Consider the following 26615-nt stretch of genomic DNA (forward strand, 5'->3'; position numbering starts at 1 on the left):
ATTTACAACTGCTCGATCAGATTACACTTTCTTCACAATGTTTTGTCTGGAAAAAAAAAAACACTCTGATGCCGAAAAATGCGGCATTTTATTAACTGGTACATCTCGCTTGCCGTACTTTGGCTAAGGCATCTTGTGTTGCCTAGTTACGCAGCTGTGCGGCGTTCTGGAATACGGTTTCCTGCCATAGGCAACGCAGGTACGTTGTGCTACGTATTTATAAATAGAGTTTTACTCATGTGAGTTCTTCCAGCAGATGGTCCATATTATAAGATGTATTAATACAGGATTGTTTACCCTGGCTATGCATAGTCAGCTGTGCTGGTTTGCTGTTTTAAAGGGAAAGTAACACAACATATGTGTAGATTTAATATATGTACCTTTAAGTATAATGCACATGCAGAAAATGTGGGTTTGCTTCAGAAACTCTAAAGGGCTGTGCCTCATTTGGGCTACTTCAGGTGCTTTGCATGCTTTGAGTTTCAGCATCAGCAGCCTATAGTTCCAAAGTGCCAGTTAAGTTAAAATGTAATATGGTGTAGAAGAGTGTGCAATTCAGATATAATTTGCAATTGGTTTTCATTATTTATTATTTGTGGTTTCTTGACTTTTTTAGCTTTTAATTCAACAGTTTGCAATTTCAGCATTCTGGTTGCTAGGGCCCAAATTACCCTAGCAACAATGCATTAATTTGAATAAGAGAATTCAATATGAGTAGGTGCGGACCCAGGGGCGATTCTAGCCCCTTTGCCACCTGAGACGGCTTGTGGCTGCCGCCCCCTCACCCTCCGTACCTTTTTTGGTGCCGGAGGGGTCCTGAAAGTTCCAGGGTATCCAGGTTGCTAGCGCAGAGAAGCACAATTGTGCTCTCTGCACTTGAAGAGACATATTTCTTTTTGAAAACTGGAAATTTGTCTCTTAAAGTTACCAGGAGCGGCATTTTTGCCACCCCTGGTAACCGTTGGGGCACTGCCTCATTGGCACAGTGCCCCTGTGAGGACCTGAATATTAAGATGAGTAATCAAAAGTAGCAATAACATTACATTTGTAGCTTTACAGAACATTTGTTTTTTAAAAGCTGGAAAGGGTCAGAAAAAGAAGGACAATAATTAAAAAACTATATAAAAAAAGCAGTTTGCAATTTACACTCATTTCATATTTCTAGACGTTTCTAAGATTTTGCTTTTAAGACTGCTAATGCCAAATCAGAAACCCTTGGGCTAGCTTAATAAAGCAAGTACATAGACAGAGTCACTGACACTCTGACCATTAAAGAGACCTGTTGAACAGAAAGCTATATACAGGTATGGGATCCGTTATCTGGAAACCCATTATGCAGAAAGCTCTGAATTATGGAAAGGCCACTTCCCTTAGACTCCATTTTATCCAAATAATTCAAAATTCTAATTCAATTCAATGTAATAATGAAACAGTACCTTGTACCTGATCCAAATTAAGATATAATTAATACTTATTGGAAGTTAAACCAGCCTATTGAGTTTATTTAATGTTTACATGATTTTCTAGAGATCCAAATTACGGAAAGATCCATTATATGGAAAGCCCCAAGTCCCGAGCATTCTGGATAGCAGGTTCCATACCTGTATTTGCAGTCTAAAATGGCTAATATCTCAGAAACCTAAAAACAGAAAATCAATATAAATTGCAAATGTGCTCAAAGGACCACTGAATTTATTTTCATCAATATATTTTTTGGGGGTCCCCTTCAACTAATTATAAAAATGGTCATAACATGTTATTATTATTATTAATAATAATTATTATTATAATAACCCACATCTCCTAATCCCAGCCCTTACTCACCATATCTGCCCAGTAATGTCACCAGCCCCACCTCCTTGCAGCTCTACATACATCACAACCCTGTTGCCTTTTCTGTCATGGCTGGAATTTTTATTTTCAGAAGGTGGCAACCCTATTTATGTCTAGATAAGACTCTACAAAAATAAAATAAGAATTTTTGTTAATGTTTCTGGGAGACATACTACTGAGCCCAGGAATGAAAGCACAATGCATGGGGACTAAAAGTAAATTGGATGACTAGGCCACAGAATTTGTGGGTTCCATCAGGGCTGGATTTACAAAGTGGGCGTCCCTAGGCCTGCTGTCATTCGTCACCCGGTACCTCCCCTTTATTCTCGCAAATTTTCAGAGCTATGGGAATTGGCGCACAGGAAGTTTAAAAAACGATTGTATCTCCTGCACATGCCCAGTGTTTCTGAACCATGAGGGTGTGGTTGGGCAGCATGCCGCCCCCTAAAATCCTGCTGCCTTAGGCCAGGGCCTTGGTGGCCTTTCCACAAATCCGGGCCTGGGTTCCATTCAAACCATCTTTTAGGTTATCTGTGCATAAAAGTTTAATTACCTGTTTACCATGCTTGTTATTTCTTGCACTGCATCTATCAGGCCTAGGTCTGATAGGGATATATTTGTAAGAGACCTGGCTGTCCCACACCTACCCTTGTCCACGCAAGCTCAAATGAAAGGCAGCCATATATAATGATGGCAGTTGGCATTAGGCACCCTAATTGTTTGAATGGCAAACACAGACAGACTAACCTCTGAATGGCAATGCATTATTAGCAGCTAATAAATGCTGTGCAATAGTAGGTTGTAAATTGGTGTTTACACCAATCTTGCATTTTGGTTTGTGGTTGACTCTAGCCGTGTGCCAGTGCACTTACAGCCAGCCTACAGCTTTTTGGCCTGCACCCTAACGCATCTTTTAGGCATTTGGTATAATTTTAGGGTACTTGGATAATATGGGTGGCATGTTACGTGTGCAGCTTTGTATATAGAAAACAATGTACAACTTTGACATGTATTAAGCTATAATATGGGAAAATTGTAAATATAAAACAGACAATTTGTACCGTCCACTATATTTAGCAAAAGGTAACTGTTTTCCATATGAATTCTCCAGGATAATTGTTTGCAAAGATAAGCGAAAATCATATCATACTTACCGAGATTTTCCTTTCCTGGACTGGAACATGGCAGTGGGCAACAATGGGTTAATCCCTCCTGCCATGCAAATGGGACAGGAAATACCAAATAAATTCCTGACTTCCTCCCCCGGCCGCCATCTTGATTCTCTTGGAGTCTCCCCTAACGAGGGTGGGAAGCCATGCCCACTGCCATGTTCCAGTCCAGGAAAGGAAAATCTCGGTAAGTATGATATGATTTTCGCTTTTCCTGTTCCTTTCACATGGCAGTGGGCAACAATGGGATGTACAAAAGCAACAACTACATAATGCAAGGGAGGGTATTCTTTTTATTTTTGACCCATAACAGATTTCAGAACGGCCGTTCCAAAAGCCATAGATTTGCTCATAAACACATCAAATTTGTAATGCTTAAGGAAAGTGTGAAACGAAGACCATACTGCAGCTTTGCAGATGTCTTCAGATGAGGTTCTGGCTTGAAAAGCTCAGGATGCTGCAATTCCTCTTGTTGAGTGTGCCCTAATGTTAGTGGGTACTGTGCTGGCATTTACAGAGTATGCTGATCTGATGCATTCTTTTATCCAAACCGCAATAGTGGATTTTGCTGGATGCTCGCCCCGTTTTTTCCCTTCAGGTATAACCAAGAGGGAGTCTGTTTTTCTAAAGCTGCTCACTCTGTCGAGGTAAGCTGTGATACATCTGACTACGTCCAATGTGTGCCATTTTTCTTCCTCACTGTTTTCCGGATTGGGAAAAAAAGAAGGTAACGTTATTTCTTGCGTCATATGGAAATCCGACACCACTTTTGGGATAAACTTATCTGCTGTTCTTAATACTACTTTGTCCTGAAAAAATTAAATTTTTCCTGGACTAACTGATAACGCATGCAGTTCTCCCACTCTTCTTGCCGATTGCGAGTAGAAAGCACATTTTTAGGTTTAACATTTTCAAAGGAATTTCTTCTATAGGTTCAAATGGTTCTTTTGTTAGTGCTTCTAAGACAATACTCAGGTCCCAGGGAGGGACTTGTGGTCTAGATATAGGTAAGATTTTTTTAAGTCCCAGGAAAAATCTTTTGATCAAAGGTTTGTTTGCCCAGGATATCTCAGTGAAATGTGATATAGCCGTAATTTGTCCTTTAAGCGTAGAAGCGCTTAACTTCAAGTCCATGCCTTTCTGCAGGAATTCTACAATCTGGATTTCTGAAATTTCTTGGAAATTGGTTCCATTAATTTCACGCCAATTGTAAAATTTTTCCCAGATAGTGAAATATTTTTGGATGGTGTTGGGTTTTTTTGCAGCCATTAATGTAGATATGGAAGCTGCTGAGAGGCCTGATGCTGCCAGGTTTATCCTCTCAAAAGCCAGGCCGTCAGAGCCCATTTGGCTGGTTGCGGATGGATGATTTCTCCTTGTGTTAATAGATCTATCCTCTGTGGTAGTCTGAATGGGTGATCTATGGCCATGAGTTGTATTTGCGTAAACCATGGCCTTCTTGGCCACCAAGGGGCTACTAAGACTACCTCCGCTTTGTCCTCTTTGATTTTTTTCAGAGTTCTTGGGATCAGGCTGATTGGAGGAAACACATACGGTCTGGGGATTTTCCAGGAAATTGAAAAGGCATTCACCACCCTGGATTCCATCTCCTGTGTCCAAGACGCATATATCGGTATCTTCGCGTTGAGATGCGTTGCCATTAGGTCTATGGAGAATGGACCCCATTTCTGGAGTATTTGTTGGAAAACCTGCTGATGCAGTTCCCACTCCCCATTCTGTGGTTTGGACCTGCTCAATTTGTCCGCCAATGTATTTGTTATGCCCGGAATGTATTTTGCTGTTAAGTTCATCAGGTTTTTCTCCGCCCATGCAAACATAATTATGGTCAAGTTCAATAGGGTTTTTGATTTTGTTCCCCCTTGTTTGTTGACGTATGTCACAGCTGTTATGTTGTCTGATCTCACCAGCACTGACTTCCCTTTGACTAGGTGACTGAATGCTAACAGACCCAGGAATATAGCTTTCAACTCTTTCCAATTGGAGGATTTCTTCCTCTCTTCCTGTGACCATAATCCTTGTGTTTTTAAGTTTTGGGCATGGGCTCCCCAGCCCCACTTGCTGGCATCTGTTGTCATGATTAACCAATTTACTTGGTGTAAACATACCGGCTGCGACAGGTTGTTCTTCCTCTTCCACCATTTCAAAGATTCCCTTGTCATTGGGTGTAGCCTGATTGGTTGTAATGGAATTTTGTAGTCTTTGTCCCACTTCTGTAAGAAGTCCATCTGAAAGATTCTTACGTGTGACATTGCCCACTTCACGCAGGTTGTGATGGATATTAATTTCCCCAAAGCTTGCTGGCAAGTCATTGCCGAGTGAGTAGGTTTCGATAATACCTGTTTTACTGTTTCCAGAATGTCTCTGATTCTTCTGTCTGGGAGGTATAGTTTGAAATTTAGGGTGTCTATAAGGACTCTGAGGAATTCTAGTCTTTGCGTTGGCAATATGACACTTTTTTCGTAGTTTATAAGCCATCCTAGCTTCTGGAGATAATTTATGGTAATTGTAAGATGCTCTGTAAGTTTTTCTTTTGATGGAGCTTTTATCAGGATATCGTCCAGGTAAGCGAATATCTGGATGCCTTTTAACCTCAAGTTTGCCACTATGGGTGCTAGGATTTTGGTGAAGATTCTCGGTGCCATGGCTAATCCGAATGGAAGTGTTCGATATTGGTAGTGTTGATTTAAGATTTTGAACCTGAGATATTTTCTGTGACTGTTTTTTACAGGAATGTGTAAATAGGCATCCTTGATATCCAATTTTGCTAGCCAATCCCCTTGTGACAATGCCTGTGAAATAGAGCTTATTGTTTCCATCCTGAATGGCGGAACTGCCAATTTTTCGTTTATACTTTTTAGATTCAAGATTACTCTGAACTCTCCATTTGGCTTGTGTCTCAAGAATAGGTGTGAATAGGTTCCTAGAAACCTTTGATTTGTTGGTACTGGAACAATTAATTTGTTTCTTTCCAATTCCTTTATGACTTGCGTCAAATTTTTCCTCTCTCTTGTAGGTCTCATTTTGTCTGAGGATACGAACTTTCTGAGGGGATTTTGTGTTAGCTCTAATTTGTATCCTGTTGAAATAGTGTTCAGGACCCATTGATCCGAAATTTCCCGAGCCCACACCTCTGTATAATCTTTTAATCTTCCTCCAACCAGTGATGGGGCTCCAATACCTTCATGCCTTTTTGTCGGTGTTATTCCAGGGTGTTTTTTGATCACTTCTTTTGGAGGAAAAAAATTGATTCTTGGGCCTCCATTGCCTGGAGAATGGTTTTCCCGGTTTGTATTGTTTTGCGTCTTTGAGGGAATTCCTAGGATTTCTATTTTGAAATCTTCTGTCTCTGCGCTCCTGAGGCAAAAAAGATGATTTCCCTGCTGAGGCTTTAGATATTATCTGATCTAGTTCTGGCCCGAATAAATGGTTTCCCTTGAATGGGAGTGAGCATAAATTGTGCTTGGATTGTGAATCCGCATTCCAGTGTCTGAGCCATAAACTTCTTCTGGCTACTACAGAAAGCCCCATGGATTTCCCAGCCAGTTTTATGGAATCCATTTAAGCCTCTGATGCATATTCATTTGCCATCTTGATGTCTTGTAGCATTTCTAATAGTTTTTCTCTTTCCGTTCCTGACTTGATTGCGGACTCCAGTTCCTGTATCCAGATTTTATAGGCTCTCATTACTGAGGTTGTAGCCACCGATGCCTTACATAAAGCACCCCCTGCCATATAAGCTCTTTTAAGAGCTCCATCCTGCCTCCTTTCCATAGTGTCCTTTAAAGAGACACCTTCATCTACCGGTAAGGTGGTACGCCTGGCCACCCTGGTAATAGCTGCATCTACTTTAGGAGGGGTATCCCATGTTTTGGTATCTTCTGTAGCAAAAGGGAACATTTTTTCTTCTTGATAATATCTGTTTCTTGTCTGGGAATTCCCATTCCCCTACAATTGTGGATTGAATGACTTCGTGTATAGGGAAAAGGTGGTTTTTCTTAGATACTTTCTTAAACATCTTATCCTGCTTCTCTGGGTTTTGAACTTTGTCTTCCAGATCCAGTGTTTTCCTGACTGCTTTAACTAGAGACTCTATCATGTCTGTATTAAATTCTGATTCCTCCTCTCCCTCGGATTCCATTTCAGATATTTCACCTTCAGATTCTGTTTCTGGTAAATTGATTCTATTGGGGGTGTCTCCCTGTATCTCTGTCTGCTCAACCGGGTTGTGGGCTATTTGCCCTAGGCTACTGCCTCCATCTAAGTTTCTCCTAACGTTATCTGTTACTTGCGACACCATATTGGCCATAGATTGGTTAAAAGTGTTCTTCATCCATGACATGAATTCAGTGAATTGTGTCGGTGCTATCCCTGAAGCTTCAGAAAAGCATTTTTCGCATAGCCTTTTAGGGCTATTCCACACGGGGAGATAGCCACGCGTTTGCGGTCGCCGCGACAAAGCGCCGCGACCGGCGCAGGCGACAGTTTTGTATGGGCGCCTATGTAAAAACGCCTGTGCTAACCACACGAGGCGATGCGCTTTTCAACAGTCGCCTGAAAATGCCTCGCCAGGCTTTTTCAGGCGACTGTTGAAAAGCGCATCGCCTCGTGTGGTTAGCACAGGTGTTTTTACATAGGCGCCCATACAAAACTGTCGCCTGCGCCGGTCGCGGCGACTGGCGCGGCGCTTTGTCGCCGCGACCGCAAACGCGTGGCTATCTCCCCGTGTGGAATAGCCCTTATCCGGCATAGCAGATTCCTGACAAGATGCACACTGTCTCCTTGTCTTTTTCCTTTGTCCAGAAGGAGAACTCCTAAAATAAAATATAAACATTAGTATCTTCCTTTTATCCTTGCAGATCATCCCATAACCTCTCAAAACTCACCCCCTTGAGCCTGAATGCGAGCGTCTGGAGCTCATGATGAAGGCAGGTTTTCCACCTGCAATGCCAGCCTAAGGAAAAAACATTTTTTTATGGCATATTAGTATCATACAGGCTCACAACTGTTTAGTTCAGAAGGTAACCATCTGTTTACTTACACAGCACCCTTCTGAAAGCACAAACGGCACAAGCAGCTTACAACAGCCTTACCAACACCAGGCAGCATAGGGGATACAAACCGCCACAATATTGAAGTTTAAATGGCTCTCGGTTCCTTTTCGCGCTGTTTTTTTCAATTTTTCGCGCCACTTCCGGGTTCGCGTAATTTCGCGCATGCGCAGACCACCCGCGCCATCTTGGAACCGGAGAAACGCTGACGTCTTATTGCGCATGCGCCGGATCTCCAGCATTGCGGCTGACAGCGTCAAACGGCACCATTTGGCCTTAGTCCACATTCGGACTTCCCTGGGCACACAAGAGGGTTTGGAACCTCGGCCTGGGACCTCAGGAAAGGAGAGGTACTTTCTCTGGCACATCTGGGGGGAGCGACAGGAGAAAAAAAGATGGCGGCCGGGGGAGGAAGTCAGGAATTTATTTGGTATTTCCTGTCCCATTTGCATGGCAGGAGGGATTAACCCATTGTTGCCCACTGCCATGTGAAAGGAACAGGAAATATGGTATTCGTTGGCTATGTTATATTATGGGTTTTGATAATACATTAAAGGGATGTGTCATGGGAAAAAATGTTTTTTTCAAAATGAATCAGTTAATAGTGCTGCTCTAGCAGAATTCTGCACTGAAATCCATTTCTCAAAAGAGCAAACAGATTTTTTTATATTCAACTTTGAAATCTGACATGAGGCTAGACATTTTGTCAATTTCCCAGCTGCCCCTGGTCATGTGACTTGTGCCTGCACTTTAGGAGAGAAATGTTTTCTGGCAGGTGCTGTTTTTCCTTCTCAATGTAACTGAATGTGTCTCAGTGGGACATGTGTTTTTACTATTGAGTGCTGTTCTTAGCTCTACCAAGCAGCTGTTATCTTGTGTTAGGGAGCTTTTATCTGGTTACCTTCTCATTGTTCTTTTGTTTGGCTTGTGGGGGGGGGGGGGGGGAGGGAGGGGGTGATATCACTCCAAATTGCAGTACAGCAGTAAAGAGTGATTGAAGTTTATCAGAGCACAAGTCACATGACTTGGGGCAGCTGGGAAATTGACAATATGTCTAGCCCCATGTCAGATTTCAAAATTGAATATAAAAAATCTGTTTGCTCTTTTGAGAAATGGATTTCAGTGCAGAATTCTGCTGGAGCAGCACTATTAACTGATTCATTTTGAAAATTTTTTTTTTACCCATGACAGTATCCCTTTAATTATCACATTTGTGTTTTGTCTACAAACTGCCCTATTCTATTCATACTTTGGGGTCTTTCCATGATATATATATATATATATATATATATATATATATATATATATATACTTATTTAGTCATTAGCCATAGTGTGCTGATCTGTATCATGTCCTTAGAATCGGGATCCTGTGTACCAGCACCTGCAGACATGTAGTGGTTCAGAAGCAATGCAGCAGCCCAGTACCTCTAAAACAGGGGTGCCCAAACTTTTTGCAACGAGGGCCAGATTTGGTGAGGTGAAAAGGTGTGGGGGCCGACCATTCAGACCGACATTCTTTGAACTATTAACATTAAATTACAGGAATGGAGTAGCCGTAGCCGTAATATTTGAGCACATTATTGAAATGATCTGCCATTTGGTCTATACTGCTGCCTGTGTGCTTAAGGTGTTAGCAATAGACATGTACTGGAACATAGTAACGCCATACTTCTTTAGTTTACTGTACTGGCAAGTCAGTACGTCTACTGACACCTTCAGCCCTAAAGAAGTATGCGAAAACAGCGCGTCTCTACATACCAGTATGTGTCTATTGCTAACACCTTCAGCACACAGGTATTAGTATATAGACCAAGTGGCAGATCGTTTCACTAATGAGCTGTAATATTACTGTTATGGGATTCCTGATCCTGCTGGGGGGCCTCATTATTATTAATTTCATGATGGAGGCTGAGGGCCGGTGTAAATTTGAAAAAGGGCCGCAATTGGCCCCGGGCCGCACTTTGGACATGCCTGCTCTAAACATAACACATAACGCCAAGTTCAGATACAATTATCATCTTGTTTATCATATAAAATCTCCACTGGAGTCTATAGGGAAATTAGGACTTGAAGGAGGAGACTTGTTTTTTTAAGTTTAAATTAAATCTGTCCAATTGTTTGTTAGCTGACTCTTACAAATGTAATAAAAATAACTGGAAATGTTCAAAAATCATATATTTCTTTGTACAGGGTTAAATTATGATGGAAGCACTGCATAATACTCCTTGTCTGACTGTAATAAGAGAGAGGAGATCCACTGTATCTAGTTGTCCTGTATCTCATGTACAGATTTCCTGTAGCTGTCAATACTGTGCCTTTCCTCTTAATGGAAATGATCTTTGTATATGGAGCATATCTAATCCTACTGAGGAGGTAAGATTTTCTTTTTTATGTGGATTTACTGGTTAAATTCTTTCCTCAAACCATACCTCCCAAGTGTCCCGTTTTTGTGGGTCAGTCCTGTTTTTCACAGGACAGTCCCGATTTTGACAGCGCAACCCGCAGCCCTGGATTATTACTGAAATGTCCTGACTTTCTCTATGATCTCCTGCACTGAACAGCCAGAAAAAGATACAAAGTTTCTAAAACGTAATTGGCTTTTGGCAGGGAATCCAGAATACGTGGCAAGTTCACTGAGATACTTTTGTAACAATTTAAGATAAGCAAAGAAAATTTTTTAATAATTTAAAGTTTCTTGGGGAAACTGTGACTTGCAGCTTAAAGGGCAATTAACCTTCATTAGCAAAACTGTAATAACGCATAAAAAACACAGAAATGTGTTCAAACCTTTCATAACCTGCAACATTTTGTAAAACTAACATGGCAATTAGTGGGTGTGCCCAAAAAATGGGCGTGGTAAAACATTGCCTTTGCACTGCAAATCTTTTTGTCCCTCTTTTTATTTCCAAAATGTTGGGAGGTATGCTCAAACTGGTATCAGTACAAGAACGAACATTATGATATACTTTAAAGGTTAAGAGGCAAGAGAATTGATAAGCCAGGTTCAAGCCAGGCAGCAAACAAGCAGATTCAACCCACATGTTTAAGGACCCTTACACACGATTAAGGGAAAAGTACAAACTTTTATGGGAAGTTTAGCATTCAAGGACGAGGATTCATTCAGCTCTGCGTATGACTTTATCATGTATGAAACTACCAGGTTAGGATACCTCAGTCTCATCATATCCAGCATTATCCTGTATCCCCAGGGGCGCTCCGCCAATGAGGCGAGCTGAGCTGCTCGCCTCAGGCGGCAGCGCCAGAGAGGATTCCAGGGGCGGCAAAAAGCCGCTCCTGCACCTTTAATAGCTGAATTTCCGGTTTTTAAACCGAAAATTCGGCTGTACTATTGCGAGAGAGTGGCAATTGCGCTCTCCGCAATAGTGTTCCTGCCTTCTCTCCCGACAGGTAAGCTGGCTGGGGGGGGCGGCATTGCAGGCGGCTCCTTCATCAGAAACGGAGCTGTGTATCCCTATACTGGCCTTTTCACCTACTATGCTTCCCTTTCAGTCTTTCTTTCTTATATTTTATGTTGCCTGTTGCGCTCTCCTGTCATCTGGAATTTTACCAGACAATCGCTAGATTTCACTCCCCTTTATCACATTGATTCTTTTTGCTATATTTGCTATATCAAGAACAACTTTCTAAGCTTGAATTACAATTTCTCTCCCATGCCATTTTCTGTGCCAATTTCTATAGTGTATTAGCATTCCCACTTAAGATTTTTCGGTTATATGATTTCTTTATGTGACCATTACTCTGTCTTTAGCTTGCTCTACAAAGCATACACAACTGCTTTGTTTTTCCTGCTTTCGCTATGCCAGAAACATGAAATCTGTGGATTTGGAACATTTTAAAGACTATGTAACAAACCAGCTTCAACAGACTTTGGCCAAATAACAACTATTTATAATAATAACAACCTTTTTGACTGCTTTGTACAGTTCTCACGACTCTTATATATTTCTATTGACACCTCAGCTGTGGCTCATATATGTTTTCCCCACTGCTGCTCTAATCAGAGTTCTTTAATGGATGAAATCTAACATCTACAGCCATTGCCATTCCTTTTATAAGGGGACAGCTTCAAAGTATATACTGCATGAACATTTAGCAGTATGTATTTGGAAGTTAATTAGTTATGACATATACATATATGTGCAGGAATAACTATTTCCTCTGGCCCAGTAATCTATGACCTTTACAAATATAAACCAGACTTACTCCCAGTGTTTTCATTCCAGATGAGTGAAGTGATAGTTTTGTAGTCCATATGTCCATATTTTAAGAAAACATTTTGAATATAACCTAGCAACATAGTTATTTAATGGGAAGGAATTTATCATACTAAATAAATATGTTTATTTGTTCATCAGTTATTCATTGGGGCTTCTAAGCATTTATATTTCATTTAAGTCTGACAGAAACTGAGTTTGCTGAATCCTATGTACTATTTTATGTTTCCTTCAGTGTATACAGTATATCTTTAATTACAAAACAATTCATAGTTTACTGCTATCATTTTCAAATCTGGTTGTGTTTAATGCAAAAAAAGGTAACTTTATTTTTTCACATTTAACATAATCACCTTTTTCTTTCTTCAGTTGGAAATTATGGCATTTTCCCCATTAATATTCATATCATCACTACTTATTTTATATTAGACTGTTTTTACGTGACCCAACAATTTACTTCAAGAAAGTGTAATGATTTAAATTATGGTTTTAACTATATTGAGACATATGTTGTGGGTTTTTTAACAGCCGATCATTCTGAAAGGTCATCATCAACCAATAACTGCAGTAACATTAAGTTATGGAATGAATCCATGTCTTGTCTGCTCAGCGTCACCAGATTATGTTATATTATGGAAGATGGACGAATGTAAATCTTCATTGCTTGAAGGTAAGCCATTTTGTTTTGATTGTTCAATACTGAATCAACAGTAACCAGTCCTGGATTTCCAGTTTGGCTGCCTCTAGGCCACAGAGTCCTGCTGCCCACCTGCCAACCTTCCTGAGCCACAGATCCAGGCCTGACTGTAACCCTTGATAAAGATTAAAGGAAAACTATACCCCCCAAACAATGTAGGTCTCTATTAAAAGATACTGAGTAAAACAGCTCATGTGTAAAACCCTGCTTCATGTAAATGAACCATTATCATAATAATATACTTTTTTAGTAGTATGTGCCATTGGGTAATCATAAATAGAAAATTGCCATTTTAAAAAATAAGGGCCGCCCCCTGAGATCGTAAGATTCACTGTGCACACATACAAACCACATGTAAGGTCACATGAGCCAATTAACAGACAGAGTTCTGCCTTTTGCTTCCTCACTTCTTCCTGTTACAGTTAGTGTTGTAGTATTTCTGGTCAGGTGATCTCTGAGGCAGCACAGATAGAGTCACGAAATGGTGGCTCAAGGCAAGACATGTAAAAGGGCAATATTTATGTAAATATATATTCCAGTTTGGTAAGATTCTTTAATATGTCATTCAATTTGATATAAACTATCTGTTGCTTAAGTGTTCATTTTGGGGGTATAGTTTTCCTTTAACAGTTTAACAATTATCTCATAGTGCTGTAACATGCTAGTATATATTGCCATCCACTACAAACAGTATTGCAATACCATGTAACATATTAAAGGGATACTGTCATGGGAAAAACATTTTTTTTCAAAATGAATCAGTTAATAATGCTGATCCAGAAGAATTCTGCACTGAAATCCATTTCTCAAAAGAGCAAACAGATTTTTTTATATTTTATAATTTTGAAATCTGACATGGGGCTAGTCATATTGTCAATTTCCCAGCTGCCCCAAGTCATGTGACTTGTGCTCTGATAAACTTCAATCACTCTTTACTGCTGTACTGCAAGTTGGAGTTCCCCCAGCAGCCAAACAAAAGAACAATGGGAAGGTAACCAGATAACAGCTCCCTAACACAAGATAACAGCAGCCTGGTAGATCTAAGAACAACACTCAATAGTAAAAACCCATGTCCCACTGAGACACATTCAGTTACATTGAGAAGGAAAAACAGCAACCTGCCAGAAAGCATTTCTCTCCTAAAGTGGAGGCACAAGTCACATGACTTGGGGCAGCTGGGAAATTGACAAAATGTCTAGCACCATGTGAGATGTCAAAATTGAATATAAAAAAGTCTGTTTGCTCTTTTGAGAAATGGATTTCAGTGCAGAATTCTGCTGGAGCAGCACTATTAACTGATTCATTTTGAAAAAATGTTTTTTTCCCATGACAGTATCCCTATAAGAACAATAAATAATTGTTGAGACCATACTCCTCTATGATATATTTGAGACATGGAATTAAAACAATACTTAAAAAGTAAGCAAGTTACAAATTACAAAAAATTGTCAGTTCAGGTCATGTAAAACCAAGGATGCAAATTAATAGTGAATAAAATAGTAATCTGAATTAACCAGAACATTTAGTGCGAGCTAGTCTGAAATATTTACAGATTTACAGTTAGGTCCATAAATCTTCGGACAGAGACAACTTTTTTCTAATTTTGGTTCTGTACATTACCACAATGAAAGTAAATACAGAGAGTGCACTGCAATATGCAAGCTACTCATAAGCATCAAAAATAGAAAGACTACATTGGACTTTGCTAAAAGTTCTGGAAAAACATTCTTTGGACAGATGAAACCAAGTTCAACCTCTACCAGAATGATGGCAAGAAAAAAGTACGGAGAAGGCATGGAACAGCTCATGATCCAAAGCATACCACATCATCTATAAAACATGGCGGAGGCAGTGTGATGGCTGTCTGCTCAAATCCAGCTAAATGCAGTCAAATTGATTGGGAGGCATTTCATAATACAGATGGACATTGACCCAAAAACATACAGCCAAAGCAACCCAAGAGTTTATTAAAGCAAAGAAGTGGAACATTTTTGAATGGCCAAGTCAGTCACCTGATCTGAATCCAATTGAGCATGCATTTCACTTGTTGAAGACTAAACTTGGACTGAAAGGCCCACAAACAAAGAGCAACTGAAAGCCGCTGCAGTAAATGCCTGGCAGAGCATTAAAAAGGAGGAAACCCAGAATCTGTTGAATCTTGGTCCATAAGTTCAAGACTTCAGGCTGTCATTGCCAGCAAAGGGTTTTCAACCAAGTATTAGAAATTAACATTTTATTTTTAGTTTTTTAATTTGTCCAATTACTTTTGAGCCCCTGAAATGAAGTGATTGTGTTAAAAAAAAGTCTTTAGTTCCTCACATTTTTATGCAATCTTTTTGTTCAACCCACTGAATTAAAGCTGAAAGTCTGCAGTTCAACCGCATCTGAGTTGTTTCATTTAAAATTCATTGTGGTAATGTACAGAACCAAAATTAGAAAAAAGTTGTCTCTGCCCAAATATTTATGGGCCTAACTGTATACACTGGAAACCCTTGCCGGGAAGGCTGTCATTAATATTGACACTTTATAATTAGATGTAATAATAAAAAGATTAGTAAAAATTGGCATTATACTCTTAGGGCAACATTAAGAAAGTGACGTTTTTATCAATATATTCACTTTTCTCCTAAAAATCAGTGCTGGGCATTATTTATTTGTGCTTGCTGTGTATTTCCAAACTCCTTTATGTTAAACAACATAGGGAAATTTATGGTCACATCCTGGGAAATTATTGTGCTTTGCAAAATATTATAAAACGGCTTATATAATTAGACATTTAAAGAAGTGATAACCTCAAAAGTAACTTTTAAAGAGGGAAAACATGATAACAAGGGGGTTATTTATCTGAATTTATCTCGGTACTTTCTGCTTCAAACTCCGATCAAATCCGCTCAGATTTTTTACTCTTATTTGTCATTACATTTTCCAGAAATTTTTTGGGAAAAATCTGATTTCACAATTTTTCGTATTGTTTTGACCGATTTTCATCCGATTTTCACAATTTGTTTGGAATTTTCACCCGAAAACTTAAGCACCAAGCCCATCGCACATCAAAATATCATTGTGACTTCTCCCGTTGACTTATATGCAACCTCCACAGGTCTGAGATGCCTGATTTTTAGATTCAGACTTTTCCATGCTCGGGGTTTAATAAATTATAAAAAAAAATTGTTATTTTTTAAAAGTCAGATTTTTGCATTCAGAGTTTAGTAAATAACCCCCCAAATGTTAATACATTTTCTTCTTAATATAATGTAGTGATTGATATTCTAACACAGTGTTCCTTGTTTTTATTTAATTATTGTTATGCAGCATGTAGGCTTTTAATTATAACAACTATAAGGTTGATAGGGTTTAATCACCCAACCAGGCAGCAATGGAAGATGAATCTGTCCCGTGTTACTTCGCTGAAAATTTTGTGAAACGGTAAAAAAATTTGCCAAAAAATTCATGAAACGGGCAAAAATTTGCGAAATGTATTGAAGTCTTTGTGTCCAAATAATTTTGACACGTGACAATTTTGGCACGAGCAACTATTTTGTCCAAGTGCATTAAATAAAAATAGTTGAGGGGTTAGATAGAAATATAAACAGCAAAATTAGATTAAAGGGATACTGCCATGGAAAAACATGTTGTTTCCAAAACACATCAGTTAATAGTGCTGCTCCAGCAAAATTCTGCACTGAAATCCATTTCTGAAAAGAGCAAACAGATTTTTTTTATATTCAATTTTGAAATCTGACATGGGGCTAGACATTGTTCTGTTGTGAGGCTGCTGGGGGGGGGAAGGGAGGGGGTGATATCACTGCAACTTGCATTACAGCAGTAAAGAGTGATTGAAGAATCAGAGCACAAATCACATGACTGGAGGCAGCTGGGAAATTGAGAATATATCTAGCCCCATGTCAGATTTCAAAATTGAATATAACAAAATCTGTTTGCTCTTTTGAAAAATGGATTTCAGTGCAGAATCCTGCTGGAGCAGCACTATTAACTGATGCGTTTTGAAAAAAAACATGTTTTCCCATGACAGTATCCCTTTAACCCTACAGACAAATCAACACAGTAGGTGTAGCAAGTGCCATACTCACAAGGGCTTACCATTCCTAAAGTCATTTTAGTGTGTATCGTGGTCATGGAGCACCAGGCAGCATCAGGGTCTTTAAAAGTATCAAATTTTATCAACTTGGTTACATCATAAAAAAGAGTCAATTATCAGCAACAGTGTATCAACCCCACGCTTAATGCATTTCGTGCCCTCACGCCACTTCCTTAGAAGCATAGGGCACAGCCTCTCCCAACCCTTGACATAACATCTAAAAATAGTGCATACATGTTATGAAGAGAAAAAATCAAATGTTTTATTTTATCAACTGATAAATAAATAGATGAATGCATACCCCTTCAGTAGATCAATATATCATGGGGATAGTAGAGGCCAATTAATAGAAAAAGAGTACATATTTCATACAATTAATGGGCATAAATATCAAAAATGCATAAAAATATAAATTCATCAGAGTTGAATCAATAGAAAACACATCATTCTAAAATATTTTTTACACTCATAGAAATTCAAAATGTATATAAGATACCCAAAATAATGGAACGTACTCAAATAACACACTGAACACCTTAATCACAAAAACATGAAATCTCCCATTCTCTGTTTAAACCCCCATAGTTCTCAGTGGTTTTCAATTGATATATCCAGAAAGCTTCTAACCTACATCGTAATCTCCTCCTCTGATATTTCTCTGTTGTTTATCTATGACCTGAAAAAGAACCTACGCATTACCATGATGTTTCTCCACTTTGTGCTTCGCTACATGTGTTCTAAAAATCATGTACTAGCCATGCGAACAGTCTTAAGTCATTTTAACTATTGTATTCTGAATATTTTTTTTTTCTAGGACGTTTGCCTCGAGGACGTGTGATAGGAACACTACTAGGAATGGTTGCTCATTTAGAATTCCATCCTGATGGAAAGAAAGTAGCAGCATGTGCACGGAACAAGATACTCATTCTTAGTGTAGAGGTAAGTGCAACTTTAGCAAATCTTCTTAGTAAATAACTGAAGCAGTATACTGTGTAAATCAACAAAGAAACCTATTGGTAAAAAACATTTCTGTTGCCATTTACCTACAAATAAGGCATCCTAAATGAATTACTTAAATAACTGAAGGAGCCTCTTTTTAGCATTTTTCTCCAGCATTTGTATTTTGAGAAGCAAGTTCCTATAACATCACCAAGCTGTAAATGGTGAGGTTGATACAATGTAAGACAAGTCAGCTGAAGTCCGTTCCCTAGACCTGTCTTTGCTGGGGAACTTTTGCAACATTGTTTAAAAGGTAACAAGAAGGGGTTAAGCAAATGCCGCTTTCAATAGCAATTGTTTTTACAAATAACTTAAAGAGCACTGAAAATATTTAATACATGATTATTGGAAAGTTGTTTAGAATTGTGTTTTCTTTTATTATGCTATTTTTTTATTTTGGGATTAACTTGCCCTTTAAGGCCAGTAAGTACATTTAGACATAAAAAGTTGCACTAGATGAATTTTGTTTTTACACAACATTTTCAAGCAGCTCCTGCTTCTTATACACACAACATTTTTTTGCACAGCATGATATATTGTAAATTAGGCCTTACATTTTCTTTTAGTATCAGACAAACGTTGCTTGTGCCTCATCAAATGACTTGCCTTGTCTGAGTTGCAATCTAATATGAAAATGCCAATACAGAGGATTTTGACAAGGAGTTTAATAATTGTGTTAAAGTGCCAAGAAAGTTAATGAATAATATAATCTGTTTTCCTTTTTCTTCTACAAATAGTGTGAGGATGTTCTAGCAGAACTAGCAGGGCATTTAGGTTCAGTAAATGCCGCAAAGTTTTGCCCCTGGCAAGACAATCTTCTAGTGTCCATTTCTGAGGACAGAACATTCAAGGTAAAAGTACACAACTTGCTTCATGAATTTTGTGAAATATGTGAAAAAATGTGCTTATCTGACTTTTGCATTGTTGTACTTTTTGTTATGGTCAGTGATGGCTTTCTGAATTAATCTATTTTTGCATATAACTGTCTTTTTGTCTGTTGTAGGTGTGGAATTATCATGCTGAGTCACTGGTTTTTCAGTCTGCAGTGTTATCAGGTGCAAATATATTATTCATCTTGCATAAGAATTCTATATCAATGATTGTTTACATATTAACATATAGTATGTATAATACAATGAAAATAGTAGTAACTGAAAACTATCAATATCTTTTTATTTTTAATAAATTAGCAATTGCTACTACTGTATGGTTTATATGCGGGGAATGAATTCTCTAGAGCACAACTCCAACATATCCAAACATCCAACATATCTGAGTCAAATAAATGGGGAACACCACATGTGAAACACTTTATATATGGAGGTCTGGCTTAGTCATGGGTGAATGCAAAGAATAGCAATTACGTTTACATATAACTTTAAAGGCCAAGAAAAATCAGCAAACTCTCATTCTGACCCAAATGAGTGCTCCTCTGTCCCTTTCTAATCACTATATTTTGCAGAAAAAGCCTTACTTTTAGATTAATCATGCTGCATAACATCTTGTGCAGCAGCTCACAGATGCCATTTTGGATCCACTGACTTCATCTACTTCATCCCAGTGTGCATTTGCATATACACATCATTTGAAAATACCTGGCAGCTTAATATCAATGCACATACTGTACTTAGCCATGGTGCTTTATGTGCCTACACTATAGTAAGTTAAGGAGTTCTACACATGTTAGAAGTGACGTGCTTCAAGTATTCGAAAGAAGCCAGCTACATATTCAGAACTGCAGGAAAAAGGGAACACTATGCTTTTGCTTAGTAATAGCTTTTTATGTGCCCTGTCTGGTGGCCAGCATTCATATTGAAGGGGTTGTTCACCTTTGTAACAAAATGACAAATCTAACAGTTCACATGAATAGAACAAACTTTTCCATAGAAATAGTTAACAGAAAAAGTACAGTTCAAGAGATATTCACCTCAGAAGTGTCCCTGTACTAATCCTTCAGTTCCACACAGACCCTGTGCTGGGAGGGGGTCACTGACCCCCAAAAACACTACAGTGTTCACTTCCTCTTCCTTATATGACATCACACATTGTACTGGCAGCTAACTTAACTCCTATTGGCTATGTCTGCTGTCAATCTGCCACTGCTTCCTGTGCTGGGGAATTTGAGCAACATTCAGGTACTGAAGAGAAACTGTTACAAGTTTGTGAGAGGGAGGGGGAGTGTGGGCTGTGTGCTGCAGAGACTTCAACTGTGCAGATGGGGGGGATTGAGGTGCTCAGGACCTGGAGTTTTACGGATAATGGATCTTTCCATAATTTGAATCTTCATACCTTAAGTCTACTAGAAAATCATGTAAACATTAAATAAACCCAATAGGCTGGTTTTGCTTCCAATAAGGATTAATTATATCTTAGTTGGGCTCAAGTACAAGCGACTATTTTATTATTACAGAGAAAAAAGAAATCATTTTTAAAATGGATACTATGGGAGACGACAGATGACTATTTGTATGAGCTTGAGGCTTTCCAAATGAGTTGAATTTTTGTGCATAAAGTAAAATATTTTTCTGGTATAGATCCCTATATCATGAAAAATATAACTTTTTAATTTTTTGGTATTTAGAGCTCTAAATCTTGTTCCAGAAGTGGAACACTTAAACACTTAAAAAAGGTATCGTTTTCCTAGGTAAATTAGTGCCCCCCCCCCGGGAGAGCGCACAAAATCACTTAGGGTTTCCACCTCACCCTTTTAAAAGCAAACACATATGAAATCCACAGCCTGCATGGCTAATTAGCAATTCATTTAGATGCATGATACATGGCTGCACAGAAATCAGTTCAGTCTGCAGCATCTAAATGAGTTGATAATTAGCCATGCAGGCTGTGGATTTCATATGTGTTTGGTTTTAAAAGGGTGAGGTGGCAGCCCTACTGTCCCTGCTAGATGTATAAGTTACATACGTTTCTAAGCAAGTCAGTGCTGGTTTTGTTGCAATTTTGTAAATAACTGACATTGTGCTTAATGCCAAAGGTATTAAAAGATAAAAATATGAAAAGCCAGTATTTATTCCCAGAAAAGGTTGCACCCCTTTAGCACTCCATTCAGTTTTAGTCTAGGCAGAAGGAGAGTGCCAGAATTGGGAGAACAATGTTGCTCCTTTCTTTTCTGCAGTATTTGTCTGCATGGCTGTGTGATTGTTTGTTACAAGGCACGTTTGTTTATATGCTGCGTCTGTTAACCTCTGCCATTACAATTGAGTAATCAACCAATGACCATTCAAATTATGTGACCGGTTACAGTTCACAAGCACCCAATAAATTACTAGGAGGAGGGCAGTATCAACATCCAATAGGAAACAAGTAAGGGCAAAGCCTGGGCATGATGATGTCATCATATAGGAAGTTCTTGGTGTGTCAGGTTCAATATAGGCCCCTCCCATCACTTCAGAAAACTGGCCAGAGTGACAGGAGAAGGACTGAGTTAATAGGTATAAAAATTAGCTTTTACAATGGCATTTTTACTTTTTGTTATGAAAAATGGTTTTTCTAACACATTGAGAGCATTGTTAGTGGTTTCATAAGATTTGTACATTGAAGGTGAACAACCCCTTTAAGGCTTTAATTTGTAAGTTAATGTATATGGCAAAGTTGCTTAAAAATCCATTGCTTTTGGTTGGCCTTAGTAGGCAGTTTACTGCTTGATTACAAAGTTAGTGTCAGTTTTGTTACTGGTTCTGGGATTTCAATCTTAGCAACATATTTTGCACCTTTTTACTAAATATAGCAGCACAAGTTGACAGAGAATATTTCTGTGAGTATTACAAATAATCAAATTATATTGACTGTGAGTATTAAATATTTTACTCCAGAAATTGAATCTTGTTTTAACAGCCTTTCCACTTTTAAAGATGTATATTGATGCTGAAAAGAAGCAATTGGTTACTGGATGTGCTGATGGCCAGGTAATTGCTAACATTTATTTTTTTACTGCAGTTTAAAGAACAGTTCTTATACAAATAGTTGCAATTTGGATATAAAACATGTTTTTTTATTTTAACTTTTAATTCTTTGAATGTGAACAAAGGGATTCCATTACAAATGCACTAAAATAATACCTTTTCAGCATCATCATTATCATTTATACAGACGGCAATAGCATGTAATCAGCAGCAGAGGGAAGCAAAAGTCCACATTTTGAATAAATATTGTTCACTCAGAATCTACATCTGTGATTTGTTTAAACGTGCTTCATAGACTACAGTTAGTTACTGGTTTGTTGCGTATGTTTTCCCATCTGACGAAAAGCCTCAGTAACAACAGATTTATGATTTATATTGGCAAGTAGCTCAGAAGTTGTAATATAAGGGATCAGACTTTGGGTTTTTCCAATAAGGCTTTCTTCTTAAAGAAAAATAAGGGTAGAGGAGGATTGCTTTTGTAACCAATGCGGATTTAGAAAGCTTTATTAGTATCAAGTGCAAGACACAGTACTGTTTTATTATTATAGAAATGGAAATCATTAAACAAAATAGAATAACTTGCGTAAAAACTCTTTGGAGCTATCTGGATATAGGTATGTGATATCTTTCACCAATCCATATATTGTATAGGTTATTTAAGTTAGTTCCTAAGATAATGCAGTCTTTTTAGGTAAAGTAGAAATGTATGTATTTATTTGTTTTACTATAGTATCATGATATAAAGTGTTGAAAGAGTTATTGTTACTACTTTGCCACAAACAGGGCTTATTTATAAAGTTGTAAAATAACTGATACCAAAAAAGGTAAAAACTTAAATAAAGTTTATAGTGATGGGCGTCACGACATGAAATTGCAATGAATTTCCATGTTTCGCGCGAAACCTGCCGCGTCAAAAAAAATTGACCCGCGTATAGAAATTGTCGTGCGTCAAAATTTTTCGGATACCCATTGACTTTAATGCATTTAGACCAAATAGTCGCGCGTATAAAAATTGACTTCAATGCGTTTCTGCACAGATTCGCCCATCACTAAAAGTGAATATTTTTACGTTGTAAATTAATAATTTGTGCTGCAAATGCAGAAAAACCCCAAAACATTGCACTGTTTATGAAAGTGGGTAATATATATCTATACACCTGGCTAACTCTAAAAATAAAGTTATGCTACATCACTCAAATAAATGGGACACATTTAGGCAGCAAATAAAAGACATGAACTGTATTATAAAACCAAACCCCTGTTTTTACACCAAAATTTGTCACTCGGATACACATACAGGTATGTATGCCCTTTCATTCCATAATAATGTTAACTGACTAGTTATTTAACTTCAAAAGGTTCTGCTAGAGAATACATTTTTTGGCATTCTAAAATGAATTATTTTTAATGGTATTTTGACAAAATTATCAAACATTTTATCTATTGCTTTGTCCTAAAAATGTTTATCATGCTCCTATAGGAAATATTGGTATTTTGCCAAGTCTGAACTGCAGAACACGTTTTGTTGATAACTGGTGTTGAAAAATAAAATTTATATAGAGGAAAATGAAGAAGAAAACAATGGCAGTACAAATGTGATGGAAGTGAAACATTTCTGCTGAAGTTTTACAAGTTTTATTAAAAGGATCCTTATTTCTTTGTGTGCAACTAATTAGTGCTGTTAAGGGCAGGCCGTCATCCATCCTAACCCTACCTGCTTTTGTGAACTCCATGGGGCAAATTCACTAAGATGCGAAGTTGCGCCAGGCGCAACTTCGCCGCACTTCGCCAGGCGTAGTTTCGCCAGGGCTCTGCAAATTCACTAAAATCCGAAGTTGCACACAGGGGTAGCGTAAGGTTGCGGAGTTGCGCTAGCGTTGATTCGCTATATAAAGCGAAGTTACGCTAGCGAAGGCTAATTTGCATACGGCGCGAAATTCAAATTTCAATGGAGGAACACGTATCTGCACTACAAATGCCTAGAAAACCTTCATATCAGCAAATAAAAATTTTATTTTGCCCTACACATGTGCCCACTGTCTAGGTAAGTTGCCATGAGTCAGGAAATGTAGGGGGGAGGAAGGGGAGCCCCAAAAAATTTTCGATCTTTTTCAGCCTATCAGCCATCATGTAGAAAACACGCCACCGTTTTTTGGGACTTACAATCCCTATCTACTCTATTGCGCTTCGCCAGGTCTGAGGTGGCGAAGGAAGTCTAGCGTAAAAGGTAGCGTTCAGTACACTGCGCAAGTTAGTGAATTTGCGTAGTTTCGTCGCTAGCGAAACTTCGCCTGGCGTAAGGTTGCGAAGTAACACTAGCGAAACTACGCCAGCGTTCGTTAGTGAATTTGCGCAGTAGCGAAAATGCCAAACACTAGAGAATTAACGCTAGCATTCGGCGCTTCGCGGCTTAGTGAATTTGCCCCCATGACGGTTTCCTTAAATAATGTACAGTTTGTTGCTGGTGGCTTGTGAGGAGCCAAACATCCACAGTATTTATATCGGTGCATATCACTTTTCAGCACTGCATGGGAACAAGGGTTTAATGTCTAGCATATCCGTGAATACAGTTTAGAAAGTATTCTGCAGCATTCTCTAATAAGTGTTGCATCTGATGCTTGCTGATTCTAGTTTTACTTAAGGGAATGCTGCAGTGATCACTCTGGGGAAATATACCCTTTTTTGACATGAGCTCATTCATTTGGGATTATGTTCAAAAGGCAAATAAACACTGAAATTACAAAAATACATTCTGAATTTACAGAAATACAGTGAGATAATGATGTGTTTAAGGTTTCCCTCAAATATGTAAATGATGTATCTATTTCTAAGTCCTGATCTATTTTTCTGTAAAACTAATTGCGTTTTGTATTTTAGCTTCGAGTATTTAGTTTGCTAGAGGAGCACCATTTTCGCCCTGTGTGCCAAATTGATCTTCAGAAAGAAAACCACAACTTTCTTCAGAAGTTTCAAGAATCTGGACAACTTGACAAATCAGGTTATATTTGATATCTTACATTTTTCAACTCTTTTCACCGAATGTTCCATTTGAATTTAAGTCAAATCATCCAGACTGTAATAGCCTCCATTGTTATGAGCGCACCTATTGATGTGCCTAGTGACTTGTCACTCGGAACAGACATGGACACAATCAGCCCCATTTCTGTCATTTTTTTAAAGGTTGCATCCCTAGGTGGAAGAAGAGAGGCACATAATCTTGTTTTTGCTTTGTAGAGAGCTTCTGTGAAGTCTGAGTTGGTGGCGCTCCTCTAAACTGTTTCTTAAAGGAATTGTTCGGTATAAAAACTGGGTAAAAAGAAGGCTGTGTAAAAAAAAATGTTTTCAATATTTTTAGCCAAAAATGTAATGTATAAAGGCTGGAGTGAGTGGATATCTAACATAATAGCCAGAACACTACTTCCTGCTTTTCAGCTTTCTTAGTTTCCACTGATTACCAGGCAGTAATCAATTGCCGACTTGAGGGGGGGAGGGGCACATTGCTTTTGAATCTGACCCGCATGCTAAGGATCAATTGCAAATTCTGTTATGTCCAGTTATGTCCCATGTGACCCCCCCCCTAAAGTCACTGACTAACTCAGAGTTAGAAATCTGAAAAGCAGGAAATGGGTTCTGTTCTGTTATGTTAGACACCTGCTCGCTCCAGCCTTTAAAGATTCATTTTTGTCTAACTAACTATATTACAAAGATTATATAATTTTGCACAGCCTATTTACCTAGTTTTTATTTTTTACCAAACTGTTCCTTTAAGCAATAAATCAGTAACCCCCATGTCTTGTTCAGTGTGTCAGACATTGTGCACAGCCAGCATTCATACAGATGTCGTTAATAACTTAATTGTAATGTGTCGTTCTTGTTATATTGCCTAAGCAGGAAATCAGAGGGGTGCTGGCAACTCAAACTGAACAGGAACTGCCCAGGGCTGCATCAAGGCCTGTTGCTTCCTTAGGGTAAGGACACACGAGGAGATTCAGGGAGATTTTGTCGCCTGGCTACTAATCGCCTCGTCTTTTGAGCAACTATCTCCCTGAACTGCCTCAGCGTTTTTCCCCATAGGCTACAATGAAAAGTTGCCTGCGTTAATGCACACACGGCAATGCGTTTTCAATAGTTGCCTGAAATTGCCTCACTGAGGCAACTTTGGGCAACTATTGAAAACGCATCGCCATGTGTGCATTAACGCAAGCAACTTTTCATTGTAGCCTATGGGGAAAAACGCTGAGGCAGTTCAGGGAGATAGTTGCTCAAAAGACGAGGCGATTAGTAGCCAGGCGACAAAATCTCCCTGAATCTCCTCGTGTGTCCTTAGGCAACAGACTGCCGCTCTACCCCCCCCCCATTCTGTAATTGGTGCATGCGCAGATGGTCTGCTTTACGCTTCTGAAGTGCGCATTCGCTGATGATGTGAATGGAAGGTACCCCTACCTTCCATTAACATCATCAGCTGCTGGATTTAGCAAAGCATCCAGAAGCAAGCTGTAGAAGGCTTTTAAAAATGTATTTACCATGCAGTCACCCAATGTAGCAGGTGGTTAAAATCTGGTAAAGCATTTTTCTATACTTCTCTTAAACTACTT

At 38.7% G+C, this 26615-nt stretch overlaps 1 protein-coding gene across 2 annotated transcripts in view; it reads left to right on the top strand.

Annotated features, from left to right (window-relative positions):
- The first annotated feature begins 71 nt into the window (after positions 1 to 71).
- The window catches only part of wdr27.L (WD repeat domain 27 L homeolog), a 119934-nt gene continuing 93390 nt past the window's right edge, over positions 72 to 26615 (top strand). For both annotated transcript variants that reach the window (XM_041562748.1, XM_041562749.1), the window contains exons 1-8: positions 72 to 199; positions 10264 to 10446; positions 12837 to 12978; positions 17919 to 18043; positions 18841 to 18954; positions 19107 to 19158; positions 21953 to 22023; positions 24898 to 25018. In XM_041562748.1, coding sequence (XP_041418682.1) covers positions 10273 to 10446; positions 12837 to 12978; positions 17919 to 18043; positions 18841 to 18954; positions 19107 to 19158; positions 21953 to 22023; positions 24898 to 25018 — 799 coding nt within the window. In that variant the 5' untranslated portion in view covers positions 72 to 199; positions 10264 to 10272. The remainder of the gene's footprint in view (positions 200 to 10263; positions 10447 to 12836; positions 12979 to 17918; positions 18044 to 18840; positions 18955 to 19106; positions 19159 to 21952; positions 22024 to 24897; positions 25019 to 26615) is intronic.

This window comes from Xenopus laevis, chromosome 5L (genome assembly GCF_017654675.1).
Source record: "Xenopus laevis strain J_2021 chromosome 5L, Xenopus_laevis_v10.1, whole genome shotgun sequence".
NCBI classification, from domain to species: domain Eukaryota; kingdom Metazoa; phylum Chordata; class Amphibia; order Anura; family Pipidae; genus Xenopus; species Xenopus laevis.